General features: G+C 46.3%; 1 protein-coding gene across 1 annotated transcript in view; it reads left to right on the top strand.

The window, feature by feature from the left end:
* The window catches only part of ARHGEF17 (Rho guanine nucleotide exchange factor 17), a 228,830-nt gene that overhangs the window by 153,814 nt on the left and 59,649 nt on the right, over window positions 1-15,367 (top strand). The window contains exon 2 of the mRNA XM_063127755.1: window positions 11,484-11,561. Within this exon, the coding sequence (XP_062983825.1) occupies window positions 11,484-11,561 (78 nt within the window). The remainder of the gene's footprint in view (window positions 1-11,483; window positions 11,562-15,367) is intronic.

Here is a 15,367-nt window from a genome sequence, read left to right as displayed (position 1 = left end):
CAGCAGAGAAAGTCCTCCTCCTAGTAGCCACCTGCCTCACTTCCTTTGGCAGGGGCTCACGGAGAAGGGCCCCTGTAGATGATCTTAAGGTCCGGGCAGGTACATGTGGGTGGAGGCGTTCCTTCAAATAACCTGGCCCCAAACCATTTAGGGCTTTAAATGTCAATACCAGCACTTTGAATGTGGCCCGGACCTGGACTGGCAGCCAATGAAGCTGGAAAAGGACTGGCGTAATGTGGTCTCGTCGGCCGGTCCCTGTTAGTAAACGGGCTGCCCTGTTTTGTACCAGCTGAAGCTTCCGGACCGTTTTCAAAGGCAGCCCCACGTATAACGCATTGCAGTAATTCAAACGAGAGGTTATCAGAGGTTTAACAGTTTAACAGGTTATGAGAGGTTAACAGGTTATGAGAGGTTTAACAGTTGCATAGAAAAGGGGATTTCAGCAGGTGTCATTTGTATATATGGAGAACCTGGTGAAATTTCCTCTTCATCACAACAGTTAAAGTGCAGGAGCTATACTAGAGTGACCAGATCTAAAAGAGGGCAGGGCACCTGCAGCTTTAACTGTTGTGATGAAAAGGAAATTTCACCAGGTTCCCCCTATATACAAATGACATCTGCTGCAATTTCCTTTTCAATACAACTGTTAAAGATACAGGAGCCCAGTCCTCCTTTTCATAGGGTCACCCTAGGTGACGCTATGGAAAGGAAGACAGGGCTCCTGTATCTTTAACAGCGGTGTAGAAAAGGGAATTTCAGCAGGTGTCGTTGTTATGCATGCAGCACCTGGTGAAATTCCCTCTGCATCACAACAGTTAAAGCTGCAGGAGTCCTGCCCTCTTGACCAGTTACAAAACAGGGCAGGGCTCTTGCTGTCTTTAATTGTTGTGTGAAGAAGAGGGAAATTCACCAGGTGCTGTGCGTATACAAATGACACCTGCTGAAATTCCCTTTCCTACACAACTGTTAAAGATACAAGAGCCCTGTCCTCCTTTCCATATGGCCACCCTAGTTTGAGTGTGTGTTCCCTCTGAGCATACAGAGAAATTAAGGAGCCAAACTATTGCCCATTCTGTTCCAGGAAAAGTTTCACCCACTTAATTAGTCCCTGCCAGGCTTTTCTGGAAGGCACAGGGGCACGAGAAAAGGGGTCATTCTAGTCTCTGGTTGTGACTCTCGCTGACTTCATCCCAAATAATTCAAGGAATATGCAGCACCCCTGATCCTCCCAGATTTTAGTGGATTTAATGAGCACTTTCTAACTGCCTAAAGGGAATAGATGGGAGCCCTTCCCTCTCTGTTCATGTAACAATTTAATCCTGCACTGAATTGATTCCGTATTAGTCACTAACTGAATTAAGAGCTAGCCGTTTCTGATTTAATTGCTAAGATAAACAGCTGCAGCAGTCATTCCTGAACCACACGGAGTGCTGGCAAAGATTGTCACAGAGGAAAAACAGATGAGGGGCTGATTTTGGGGGTCCTGCATGTAAACATACAAACCTGCCCCATAGGGAATCAGTCCATTGGTTCCTCCTGTCCAATGTTGTCTGTTCACAGGAGCTACCCCAGGCCTCGGTTGAGGAACTTTGCCCGGGCATGCTACCCGAGAACCTTTTGGGTACCAGAAGCTGAACCACAGCTCTTCAGTAGGCAGCGCATGTGTCTAATAGGGTGACCCCATGAAAAGGAGGACCAGGGCTCCTGTATCTTTTAACAGTGGCATAGAAAAGGGAATTTCAGCAGGTGTCATTTGTATGCATGCAGCACCTGGTGAAATGCCCTCTTCATCACAACAGTTAAAGCTGCAGGAGCCCTGCCCTCTTTTGTATCCGGTCACTCTTGTATCGCTCCTGCAGCTTTCACTGTTGTGATGAAGAGGGCATTTCACCAGGTGCTGCATGCATAAGAACAACACCTGCTGAAATTCCCTTTTCTATGCAACTGTTAAAGCTACAGGAGCCCTGTCCTCCTTTCCATAGGGTCACCATACTAATATTTCCCATATTTCAGGAAATGTCATGGTGGTGGCAGTTCGAGTTGCTGTCCTATTTTTTTTATGGGCGCTGGGGTTGTTCCTTCAATAAACTGCCCCAAACACAGCTTGTCCCTTGTTTTTGATCTACTCTGACAGGCACGGCTGTGGGAGACTATTGGGTAGGGTGACCCTATGAAAAGGAGGACAGGGCTCCTGTATCTTTAACAGTTTCATAGAAAAGGGAATTTCAGCAGGTGTCATTTGTATATATGGAGAATCTGGTGAAATTCCCTCTTTATCACAACAGTTAAAGCTGCAGGAGCTATACTAGAGTGACCAGAGGGCAGGGCACCTGCAGCTTTAACTGTTCTGATGAAGAGGGAATTTCACCAGGTGCTGCACCCATACAAGTGCTGAAATTCCTTTTTCAATACAACTGTTAAAGATACAGGAGCCCTGTCCTCCTTTTCATATGGTCACCCTACTATTGTGTGCATTCCACGGCACACTCTCTCTTCGCCTGGGCTAAGGCCACCCCCACAGCACACCTGTCCGGCCTCCTGTAGGAACTCTAGGCAAGCTCTAAGGGCTACCCCAGACTCCTCCGCAGCACGCCGCAAACGGATGCAAGTGAAAAGAGAGAGCTCTTGGGGAATAGGGCATTTTACGTCCACTGGGTTAGATGATTCATTGGGACTCTTCTGATTCTGTTGTTCCAGGCTTCTGTATGGTGGGAACACACAGTTCTGTACTTCTCCGTGGGAGATTATAGAACATGTTAATAGAATCCTTCAAAGGTTGCCATAGGAAGGTGTCATTAAAACAGGTCTCCCTGCTTACATAGGCAGAGGAGGGTACCTCTGGGAAGGAAAGAGGTAAAATAACCCCTTTGGTCTGGGAATGACCTACTGATGTATGAATGATGTGGCGTAGTGGCTAAAGTGTCGGACTGGGAGTCGGGAGATCCGGGTTCTAGTCCCCACTCGGCCTTGGAAACCCACTGGGTGACTTTGGGCCAGGCACAGACTCTCAGCCCAACCCACCTCACAGGGTTGTTGTTGCGAGGATAAAATGGGAGAGGAGGAAGATTATGTATGCCGCCTTGGGTTCCTTGTAGGAAAAAAGGTGGGATATAAATATAATAATAATAATAATAATAATAATAATAATAATAATAGGTGAATTGTCAGCTACAACTACAATACATGCCCTGTGATCCAACCCAGGCCGTAGCTAGACCTAAGGTTTATCCCAGGATTGTCCTGGGGTCAAACCTGTTCATCTAAGTGCCACACAGGGCATCCAGCGCTCAGGCAGGGACAAACCCGGGATGATCCTGGGATAAACCTTAGGTCTAGCTACGGACCACTGTACATTTGTGTTGCTGTTATAGGCCACAGCTAGACCTAAAATTTATCCTGGGATCATCCAAGGTTCGCCCCTGCCTGAGCACTGGATCCCCTGTGTGTCACCTAGATGAACAGGTTTGACCCCTGGACGATCCAGGGCTAAAACTTAGGTCTAGCTATGGCCATAGGCAGGGATATGTATACATTGCGAATAAATAAATGTGTCCATAATACAAAGTCTGCACCAAGAAAAATCAAACCGTGAAACCGGAATAAATCGTGTAGATTATACAGGTTTCCAGGTTGCCTCTTTTGGATATATTATTCTGTTCCGCTAGCCGTGAAGAAAAGCAAAGAGTAGAGCTGTCACCCGATTTAAAGAGAGAGAGAGAACGAAAGACAATAGTGTAGTTCATTCGTCATTAATTGGTCAAAGAAATTGTATACATTTGCATGTGAATAAAAGAAGGCTGACTTAAAAAAGCAAACGTTGCTTCTTAGACGATGCACGCCCACGGGGGAGCAGACGCCATTTCAAGGCCAACTTACACAGGATGTTAAGCACATGGTTTAATATTATGGAAGCAAACCACAATATTGCATCTGTCTTTTGCTTTTACTGCAGTTGGCAGCCTGAAATGGCATTCCCCAAAATTCTTATTGTTGAATGCTGCAGCACATTAAAATAAAATTTAAAAAATATTTCAGGTCGTAAGCAAGCACTTCAGGGAGAACCATCACTCTGTCCCTGAGGTGCTAGTTTACTACGTGCAGGGAGTTAAAAAAAATTTTTAAAGGTAGGGGTGCATTGAAAAGTATCATGCCCTTCCACGCGTTGTGGTACAGTCAGATTTCTGTCTGTTTAGCCCCCTCATTCTGCATAATGCGTGGAATGGCTGATAGGCCGCCGTTTGATGTGATGCAGCTGGTTCTGGATGGGATTGCACTCACCCTGAAGGAGCAGGTTCGTAGCTTGGGGGTTCTTTTAGATCCATCATTGTCACTTGAGGCTCAGGTGACCTCGGTGGCACGGAGCGCCTTCTACAAACTCCCGTTGGTGGCCCAGCTACACCCGTATCTAGACAGGGATAACCTGGCTTCAGTTGTCCATGCTCTGATAACCTCCAAGTTAGATTACTGCAACGCACTCTATGTAGGGCTGCCTTTGAAGACGGTTCGGAAGCTGAAGCTCATGCAAAATGCAGCGGCCAGATTGATTTTGGGAACCAGAAGGTTCGACCATATAACACCTGCTCTGGTCCGCTTGCACTGGCTGCCTGTATGTTTCCGAGCCCAATTCAAGGTGCTGGTTTTGACCTATAAAGCCTTACACGGCTTGGGATCACAATACCTGACGGAACGTTCCGCCTCTCCCGACGTGAATATACCACGACGTTCAACATCTAAGGTCCTCCTCCGGGTGCCTACTCCGAGAGAGGCTTGGAGTGTGGCAACGAGGGACAGAGCCTTTTCGGTGGTGGCCCCCAGACTGTGGAACGATCTCCCTGACGAGGCTCGCCGGGCGCCAACGCTGCTGTCTTTCCGGCGCCAGGTTAAGACTTTCCTCTTTGCCCAGGCATATGGCAGCACATCTTAATCACCCACATGTTTATTTTTAACGGTTTTTAATGCTTCATGTATGTATGTTCTGTGTTTTAGAATTTTAAATTTTGTGTACTCGTTTTTATCTCATTTTAGAATGTCTGTAAACCGCCCAGAGAGCATTAGCTATGGAGGCAGTATATAAGTGAGTGAAATAAATAAATAAATAAATAAATAAATAAATAAATAGCAGCCAGGAAGGAGAGACCTGCATTACTGCAGCTGCCATGTCACCAGGGTAAAGTACTAAGGAAGCAATCCCTGTTCCGACAGAAAAAAGTCTCACAGCTCCCAGCATTCCACGGTCAGGCCTAAATCTGGCCGTAGTTGGAACTTGGTTGGGGGGGAAATGACAGGGCTTTGGAAGCATGGGAACCGGACTTTCAGAGCCGTCCTTAGATCTGATCTAGTTTCTTGAGGGTTTATTCTTAGAGCCCGTCTGGCGGCGTTTTAATTTCATGGTTCTTCTCCATTCCATAACGGATTGAAGCACGTGCTTGTGATTTTGCAGGGTTATATTTGGTTACCGCATCGCGTGTTTTGGAAAAGAAACAAAAGCCCAAAGGTGGGGGGGGGGGGAGAGAGAGAGAGAAAACACCCACAGCTGAACGAAAAGGATCAGAAAGAGATACATGTGTGCAGTGGGGGGGCATTCGGCAGACTCACCCACCTACATGTTCCTCCCCCAGGGTTAGATTGGCATCGCCACAAATTCTCTGAGTAGCCTTGGAGAAGGCATTCAAACCGCAGGGAGGCTCAGGACTTGTTCATTCCTCTGGCATTTTCAGCATACAAATTGTTTTACATAGGGTGACCCTAAGGAAAGGAGGACAGGGCTCCTGTATCTTTAACAGTTGCATTGAAAAGGGAATTTCAGCAGGTGTCATTTGTAGGCATGCAGTTAAAGCTTCAGGAGTATAGCTAGAGTGATCAGATACAAATGAGGGCAGGGCTCCTGCAGCTTTAACAGTTGTGATGAAGAGGGAATTCCACCAGGTGCTGCATGCATACAAATGACACCTGCCCCTCTTTTATACAACTGTTAAAGAGAAGAGAAGAGAAGAGAAGATGGAGGGGAGACATGACAGCACTCTTCAAATACTTGAAAGGTTGTCACACAGAGGAGGGCCAGGAACTCTTCTCGATCCTCCCAGAGTGCAGGACACGGAATAACGGGCTCTGGTTAGGCCCTGGTTAGGCCTCATCTAGAGTATTGCGTCCAGTTCTGGGCTCCACAATTCAAGAAGGACGCAGACAAGCTGGAGCGTGTTCAGAAGAGGGCAACCAGGATGATCAGAGGCCTGGAAACAAAGCCCTATGAAGAGAGACTGAAAGAACTGGGCATGTTTAGCCTGGAGAAGAGAAGATGGAGGGGAGACATGAGAGCACTCTTCAAAGACTTCAAAGGTTGTCACACAGAGGAGGGCCAGGATCACTTCTCGATCCTCCCAGAGTGCAGGACACGGAATAACGGGCTCAAGTTAAAGGAAGCCAGATTCCGGCTGGACGTCAGGAAAAACTTCCTGACTGTTAGAGCAGTGCGACGGTGGAATCAGCTACCTAGGGAGGTTGTGGGCTCTCCCACACTAGAGGCCTTCAAGAGGCAGCTGGACAACCATCTGTCAGGGATGCTTTAGGGTGGATTCCTGCATTGAGCAGGGGGTTGGACTCGATGGCCTTGTAGGCCCCTTCCAACTCTGCTATTCTATGATTCTATGAAGCCAGATTCCGGCTGGACATCATGAAAAACTTCCTGACTGTTAGAGCAGTACAACAATGGAACCAGTGACCTAGGGAGGTGGTAGACTCTCCCACACTAGAGGCCTTCAAGAGGCAGCTGGACAACCACCTGTCAGGGATGCTTTAGGGTGGATTCCTGCATTGAGCAGGGGGGTTGGACTCGATGGACTGTAGGCCCCTTCCAACTCTGCTATTCTATGATTCTATGATACAGGAGCCCTGTCCTCCTTTCCATAGGGTCACCCTACTTTACAGCCCGTGGGTGCGTTCTGTGACAGGGCCTTAATCTGACTTGGCCCAGGGCTAAGATAACTGTTTGAACCCGAGACCCAGAGAGCTTCGGCTATTGGGCGGGATAAAAATTCAATAAATAAATAATAAAAACTCATGAATATAATTTGAAGTGCTCTTCTAAAAATAATGGGGTAAGGGTGGGAGGAGGATCTTGGCTGGATATGTTCATTTTTTTCCTGCAAGCTCCCACTCCACAACTCCAAATATATTTTGTTATTGGGAGAAATTATACGAATGGAGTGCATTTCCTTATGTTTGCATTATGCAAATGCAAAATGATTTGTCTCCCACCATCGCCTGAGTGTGGTAGGCGTTTCACTTTTCGGTCCTCAATTACAGATTGTGAGCTAGCGCCAGAAGAAAAAATGTTAGGCACGGAGTCCAAAACCCAGGCCGAGTCTGGAAGACAAACTTCTGGCCTAAACCTCACTGAGGTGTTCACTGTGGCTCTGATACAAGGCAGCATACTGTGTAGGGTGACCCTATGAAAAGGAGGACAGGGCTCCTGTATCTTTAACAGTTGCATAGAAATGGGGATTTCAGCAGGTGTCATTGTTATGCATGCAGCACCTGGTGAAATCCCCTCTTCATCACAACAGTTAAAGCTGCAGGAGCTATACTGCAGCTATACTGTGACCAGATTTAAAAGAGGGCAGGGCACCTGCAGCTTTAACTGTTGTGATGAAGAGGGCATTTCACCAGGTGCTGCATGCATAACAATGACACCTGCTGAAATTCCCTTTTCTATGCAACTGTTAAAGATACAGGAGCCCTGTCCTCCTTTTCATAGGGTCACCCTACCTAAATGGCTTGGGATTGCATATAGCGAGTGTGGGGTACCTCCTACGGTCGTCCAGATGTCACCACCACCCTCCCCACTCTCCACAAGTCGTTTGACAATTTCCTGGCTTTTATGCCGTTTTCCGCCCCGTTCTCAAAGCTTGGAATGATTCTCCTAAGGCAGCCTTCCTCAACCTGGGGCACTCCAGATGTGTTGGACTGCATCTCCCAGAATGCCCCAGCCAGCTGACTGGGGCATTCTGGGAGTTGTAGTCCAACACACCTGGAGCACCCCAGGTTGAGGAAGGCTGTCCTAAGGCTTAGTCACTAGCAGGAAGAGTTTTAAGCTAACATATGCTGTTGTTTTTGGTGTAGCCCATTTTCCCTTTGGCCTCTCCCTCAGATCTACCCCAAAATTGAATTCAGCACTCTAGCAGAGAGACGTTCCACCCCAGCCCAACACCCGTATGAGCCTCCCTGGCTATTAAGATCAGCCAATTTGGCCCTGTTCTCTGGCCCACCAGGAAGGACCATCAGGCTGGCCATCACAGGAGACAGGGCTTTTTCAGTGGTGGGGCCATCACTGTGGAACTCCCTGCCACAGGAAATTCACTTGCTCCCCGCTTTTAACAGGCTTTTAAAGACCAAACTCTTTACATCTTTTTGCAGATTAAAATGCTAATCTCCCTCTTTTTAAAAAATAAATATTTTATTAACGTTTAAAATTGTTGCTGTCTGTTTTACTGTTTGCTCTAGATTTCTATGTTTTTGTATTTTATCATATACTGATACGATTCTATTTTATGCACTTTGTGTGAACTATCTTGAGAGGGCTGCATGGCTCTTAAAGGTGTTATATAAATATTAGAAAGACAGACAGACAGACAGACAGACTTGTATCCTGCTTGTGGGTTCCTGGTCAACAGCTGGTTGGCCACTGCGTGAACAGAGTGCTGGACTGGATGGACTCTTGGTCTGATCCAGCACAGTTCTTCTTAGGTTCTTAGGCAGCATCTACACTATTGCTTTATAGTGGTATTAAAGTGCACTGACAAGTGTCGGGGCCATATACCACTTTCATAGTCCGTTGGTCTCTGTCCACCACTCTGCCGCAAAGATCATCTTCTTGGCTCGCCGCTCTGACCATGTTACTCCGCTTCTGAAATCTCTTCATTGGCTTCCAATTCACTTCAGAATCCAATATAAACTTCTTCTGTTGACCTTCAAAGCTTTTCACGATCTAGCTCCTTCCTATCTCTCCTCTCTCATCTCACACTATTGCCCCGCTCGTGCTCTTCGCTCCTCTGATGCCATGTTTCTCACCTGCCCAAGGGCCTCTACTTCCCTTGCTCGGCTTCGTCCATTTTCTTCTGCTGCCCCTTACGCCTGGAATGCTCTTCCAGAACATTTGAGAACTACAAGTTCAATCGCAGCTTTTAAAGCTCAACTAAAAACTTTTCTTTTTCCTAAAGCTTTTAAAACTTGATGTTGTGCAGACTTCTACTGTTACTTTCTACTGTTACTTTCTACTGTTACTTTCTACTGTTAGTTTTACCCTACCCTGTGCCTGTTTACCCTACCCTGTGCCTGTTGGCATTCTCTTCCCCTCCTTATTGTTTTACTATGATTTTATTAGATTGTAAGCCTATGCGGCAGGGTCTTGCTATTTACTGTTTTACTCTGTACAGCACCATGTACATTGATGGTGCTATATAAATAAATAATAATAATAAATAATAATAATATAACTTGCTTGGTGTAGATCTGGCCTTAGTTATTGGTAGGAGTCTAGTTGCAGGCGTACTGGGCCTGTGGCAATGGCACTCGTGAACAGAAGGGGCCCTGCATCGTTCCCAAAGTACATCTATTATCAGAACTCTGGCAACTCCTGCTATCCACTGAAATCCGCTGCATCTTCCAGAAGATCAGGGGCTCATCTACACCAAGCAGGATATTGCACTATGAAAGTGGTATGAAAGTGGTATATAAAAGGCAGGAGCCACACGACTGCTTTATAGCAGCATCGAAGTGCACTGACAACTGTTGGGGCCCATGGACACATATACCGCTATCATACTGCTTTCATAGTGCAATATCCTGCTTGGTGTAGATGTGTCCTGGGCCCCAACAGTTGTCAGTGCACTTCAGTACCACTATAAACCAGTAGTTAAGATCCTGCAGTGCACTTCGATGCTGCTATAAAGCAGCAGTTTTGGCTCCTGCCTTTTATATACCGCTTTCATACCGCTTTCTTAGTGGAATATCCTGGTTGGTGTAGATGAGCCCGTAGTGATGGTCACTGATTTGGATGGCTTTAAAAGGGGATTGGAGAAATTCCTGGTGGAGAAGGCTATCCATACTAATCCTGACGGCTATGTTCTACCTCCAGTACTAGAGGCAGTAAGCCTATGTACACCAGTTGCTGGGGAACATGGGTGGGAGGGTGCTGATGCACCATGTCCTGCTTGTGGGTCCCTGGCTGAGAGCTGGTTGGCCGCTGGATGAACAGAGTGCTGGACTGGGTGGACCCTCGGTCTGATCCAGCGTGGCTCTTCTTATGTTCTTAAATAGGGTGACCCTATGAAAAGGAGGACAGGGCTCCTGTATCTTTAACAGTTGCATAGAAAAGGGAATTTCAGCAGGTGCCATTTGTATATATGGAGAACCTGATAAAATCCCCTCTTCGTCACAACAGTTAAAGCTGCAGGAGCTATACTTGAGTGACCAGATTTAAAAGAGGGCGGCTTTAACTGTTGTGATGAAGAGGGAATTCCACCAGGTTCCCCATATATACAAATGACACCTGCTGAAATTTCCCTTTTCAATACGATTTTAAAGATACAGGAGTCCTGTCCTCCTTTTCATAGGGTCACCCTAACTTAAAGCTTTTGTGACAAACGTATAGCTTCCAAAACCTCACAACTGAGATTGTAGTTCAGAAATCCTGGGTGGTCTCCAAAGTTAATCTTACATGTCCCGTTCATTTCAGTCGGTCTTTTCTAAGGCCTAATCTACCCCAAATGAGCCTCGTGTGGCGCAGAGCGGTAAAGCAGCAGTTTCTTCAGCTGAAACTCTCCTCACGGCCTGAGTTTGATCCCAGCGGAAGCTGGTTTCAGGCAGCCGGCTCGGGTTGATTCAGCCTTCCATCCTCCCGAGGTCAGTAAAATGAGTCCCCAGTTAGCTGGGGGAAAGGTAATCACGGCCGGGGAAAGCAACGGCAAACCACCCCGCTATAAGGCCTGCCAAGAAAACGTCAGCGAAAGCTGGCGTCCCTCCAAGAGTCAGTAATGACTCAGTGCTTGCACGAAAGGAATCTACCCCAAGCAGGATATTGCACTATGAAAACGGTATGAAAGCAGTATATGGTCTGTGTCGATGGACCCCCAACCGTTGTCAGTGCACTTCAATCCCGCTATAAAGCAGTCGTGTGGCTCCTGCCTCTCATATACCACTTTCATAGTTCCATATCCTGCTTGGTGCAGATTAGGCCTAAATTGAGCCGACGTTGTGTATTAACCTCTCATTTTGCACATCCTAGCAGACAAGGGAGTGGTTTATGGATGAGAAAATGTCGGCCCCAACCCACCCTCTCCCAGCACTGTCAATTCATTTGGATGCTAGACCAATTCCATCCTTTTGCATGCAGCGCGGGCCCTTTATGATTCCACACACGCACCCAAGATGTTTTATTGCGCGTCGTGGCCCCCTTTTTCAAATGCCTCTCTGTCTCTTTCTCGCAGGACATGCGGAAACATGTCATCATGACACTCCTGGATACCGAGCAGTCGTACGTGGAGTCTCTTCGGACCCTGATGCAGGTAACCGTCCTCTGTGGGAGCAGAGGAAATGGCTCCACCATTTATTGCTTTCGTGGCATTAGAATGCCTGGCCCAAATCTTTGCTAGATCTGACATCCCAGATATGCCTGCACTGTTTTTCTTTTCTTTCATATGGGGATCGTGGGCTCTCCCACACTAGAGGCCTTCAGGAAGCAGCTGGACAGCCATCTGTCAGGGATGCTTTAGGGTGGGTTCCTGCACTGAGCAGGGGGTTGGACTCATGGCCTTGTTGGCCCCTTCCAACTCTACTATTCTATGAATGAGTACACCCACCTTCTCTGCCGGCCTATAAGTGCCAATCACAGTGCCAGGTTTCTGTATTAAATCTGGGCATGCATTCACATACACCTCTTCCAATGGTAGCTTTTTGGTTTATTGGCCATGGCTAGACCAGTCCTATATCCTGAGATCGTCCCAGGATCATCCCTGTGCATCCAAATGACACACAGAGGATCCCGGAAGCAGACAGGGACGACCCCTCCATTTGCCTGGGATAATCCTTAGGTCTAGCTAAGGCCATGGTCTCGTTGGCAGAAATGGGACCTTGTCCTTACAAAAGCCTTTTTATTTATTTGAAAACTACTGTTTTATATTCATCCAAGAGGTCTGAAACTTTGTCAGAATGATTTTCCTCCAGCCAACAAAATTTTTCCAGAGATTACATCCTGGTTGGCCAGTCTTTTATAATTTTGTCTTTTATATTTTTATTTGTCTACAATTTTCCGAATACATATATGCAATAAGAAGATCAAATTGCATAACATACAACCCACAAAATACATAGACACATGTTAGTCTTATTAACATCCATTATATAAAGAAATACTTTATCTGTATCTCACATTCCAGAAGTGTACAACGATAAGGACATTTTCCTTTAAATAAATTTCTACAGCCTTGTCCTCTTTAAATTGAATTAGGTGTGTTCATCTAAGAATCAAAATTGTATCTCCATATTCCTTAAAGCCAATCTAAATTGGACAGTCTTCCATCTCAATGTTATCTCCCGTCTTGCGTAGGGTGACCATTTGGAAAGGAGGACAGGGCTACTGTATCTTTAACAGTTGTATAGAAAAGGGAATTTCAGCAGGTGTGATTTGTGTGCATGCAGCACCTGGTGAAATTCCCTCTTCATCACAACAGTTAAAGCTGCAGGGGCCCTGCCCTGCCCTCTTTCGTATCTGGTGAAGAGGGCAGGGCTCCTTCATAGGATGACCATATGAAAAGGAGGACAGGGCTCCCGTATCTTTAACAGTTGCATAGAAAAGAGAATTTCGGCAGGTGATATTTGTATGCATGCAGTTAAAGCTGCAGGAGTGTAGTTAGAGTAACCAGATACAAAAAGTGCAGGGCTCCTGCAGCTTGAAGTTGTGATGAAGAGGGAATTTCACTAGGTGCTGCATGCCTACAAATGACACCTGCTGAAATTCCCTTTTTTATACAACTGTTAAAGATACAGGAGCACTCTCCTCCTTTTCTTATGGTCATCCTAATCTTGCAGTAATTATGAGATTACCCAATAATTCGCAATTATCTTTTCCTCCGGCATTTTTAATTTGCTCCAAGAAGTGGATTCAACTGAATTCCATAGGCGATCATAACTTTAATTATTGCAACCTTGTCCCAAAAGAGAGGGAATTTGGCCTTACCCAATCGAATGCCCTCGCGATATTTTGGACTACAACTCCCAGCATTACTGATCATTGGCCATGCTGTCTGTGGATGATGGGAGTTGGTCCCAAACATCCGGAGGGCACCAGATGGAGAAGGCTGTTGTATTCTCCTACCTGCGAGCAAGCCTCATTGAGTTCAATGCGAACTCTTTCTGAGTAGGTTTGCACTGTTTAGGACTTCCACCAGACAGAAAATGTGACTGCACTAGCATTATCTATTCTGTTTTTTAAATGTCTTGGAGGGGGTTTAGGACAGGGATTCCCAACATTTTGGGAGCTCTGGGAACGTTTGGGAATTTGAGAAACTGTTGTGGGCACCACCGCAAAATGGCTTCCATGGAGGATGTGGTGAGTCACATAATGGCCGCCGTGGGGGGCTGGCTAGTCAAAAGTCAGCTAAAGAAGTGGTGGGTGGGTGGAAAAATAGGGAGGCTAGAGGCTGAGAGGGAGGGGAAACATCAAGGCAAAGGGAGAGAGGGGGGAGAGAGAAGAAAGCTAGAGACGGGGAAGGGAGAAAAATGGGGAGGGACAGTGTTGGGGGAGAGAAAGGGAGCAGGGAGTTGGAGGTCTCTGTGCGTGCCATTTTAGGGGGCCCTGGTCTGGGAGCTGCACAGATAACCAGACTCTCATATGACTACTTGAGGTCCTGCTTAACTTCCTGCCCCCATCATTTAAGAGTTCCACAAACTTTGTCTGAATCGGAATGCTCCGTTCTCAACTTAGAACATGTAGCTCCTGCTTTTGTCCTCCCTTTATGCACTGATAGCTGAGAGCAAAAATCCCCCTGAAGAAGGACTGCATTAGCCAAGCTCCCTTGGGCTCTCCCACACTAGAGGCCTTCAAGAGGCAGCTGGACAACCATCTGTCGGGGATGCTTTAGGGTGGATTCCTGCCTTGAGCAGGGGGTTGGACTCGATGGCCTTGTAGGCCCCTTCCAACTCTGCTATTCTATGATTCTATGATTGCACTCTTCAAATACTTGAAAGGTTGTCACAGAGGAGGGCCAGGATCTCTTCTCGATGCTCCCAGAGTGCAGGACACAGAATAAGGGACTCAAGTTACAGAAAGCCAAGTTCCAGCTGGAATCAGGAAAAACTTCCTGATGGTTAGAGCAGTACGACAATAGAATCAGTTGCCTGGTGAGGTTGTGGGCTCTCCCACACTAGAGGCCTTCAAGAGGCAGCTGGACCACCATCTGTCAGGGATGCTTTAGGGTGGATTCCTACATTGAGCAGGGGGTTGGACTTGATGGCCTTGTAGGCCCCTTCCAACTCTGCTATTCTATGATTCTATGGGCTTTTGGGTGACTTTGGGTTAATACATTGCCCATGTGTCTCATGACCTCTGATTGTACCGGGTTTGGGTGGGATCTTCCTCATTTGTGGCCGCTTTTCTCAGCCATAAGGGCTACAGACTCATATATATCAGCCTTCCCCAACCCGGTGCCCTCCAGATTTGTTGGACTTAGAGATGTAAAATTTTCAGAAAAATTGAAAAAAAAATGCAACATTTTCACTTTTTAAAGATTGAAAGTCAATTTGTTACTTTAGGAACATAAAACGTAATTATGTACAAGTTGGTTTGACATGAAATTACTACATTTGGTATATTAAAAGTACAGTGAATTCAAACAATTATTACAAATGGAATTTCCTTTTTTAAATTTTTACTTGTTTTTTTTTAAACAAATGGAGCTACAAAGTCCTGAACTGTAAGGAACCTCTTTGGCTTTGCCAGTTATCTGGTCACTCAGGGCTCCTGCAGCTTTTACTGTTGTGATGAAGAGGGAATTGCACCAGGTGCTGCAGGCATACCAAGGACACCTGCTGAAATTCCTTTTCTTTGCAACTGTTAAAGATACAGGAGCCCTGTCCTCCTTTCTATATGGTCATCCTACAGGAAGCTACACCAGATAACACCTTTGGTCTGATGCATCAGGGCCCTTCTGATGTTCTCATGGCATATGGATCTCTACCTTTTCATTTGGGAGAAAACCCGGGCATTTTACATTTCTGTTTGAGAGTACAAAAAGCTTAAGATAGGGCGACCATATAAAAAGGAGGTCAGGGCTCATGTATCTTTAACAGCTGTATTGAAAGGAGAATTTCAAGA

This window comes from Elgaria multicarinata, chromosome 5 (assembly GCF_023053635.1).
Source record: "Elgaria multicarinata webbii isolate HBS135686 ecotype San Diego chromosome 5, rElgMul1.1.pri, whole genome shotgun sequence".
Classification (NCBI taxonomy): Eukaryota; Metazoa; Chordata; class Lepidosauria; order Squamata; family Anguidae; genus Elgaria; species Elgaria multicarinata.
This window is presented reverse-complemented; position numbering and strand designations above follow the sequence as displayed.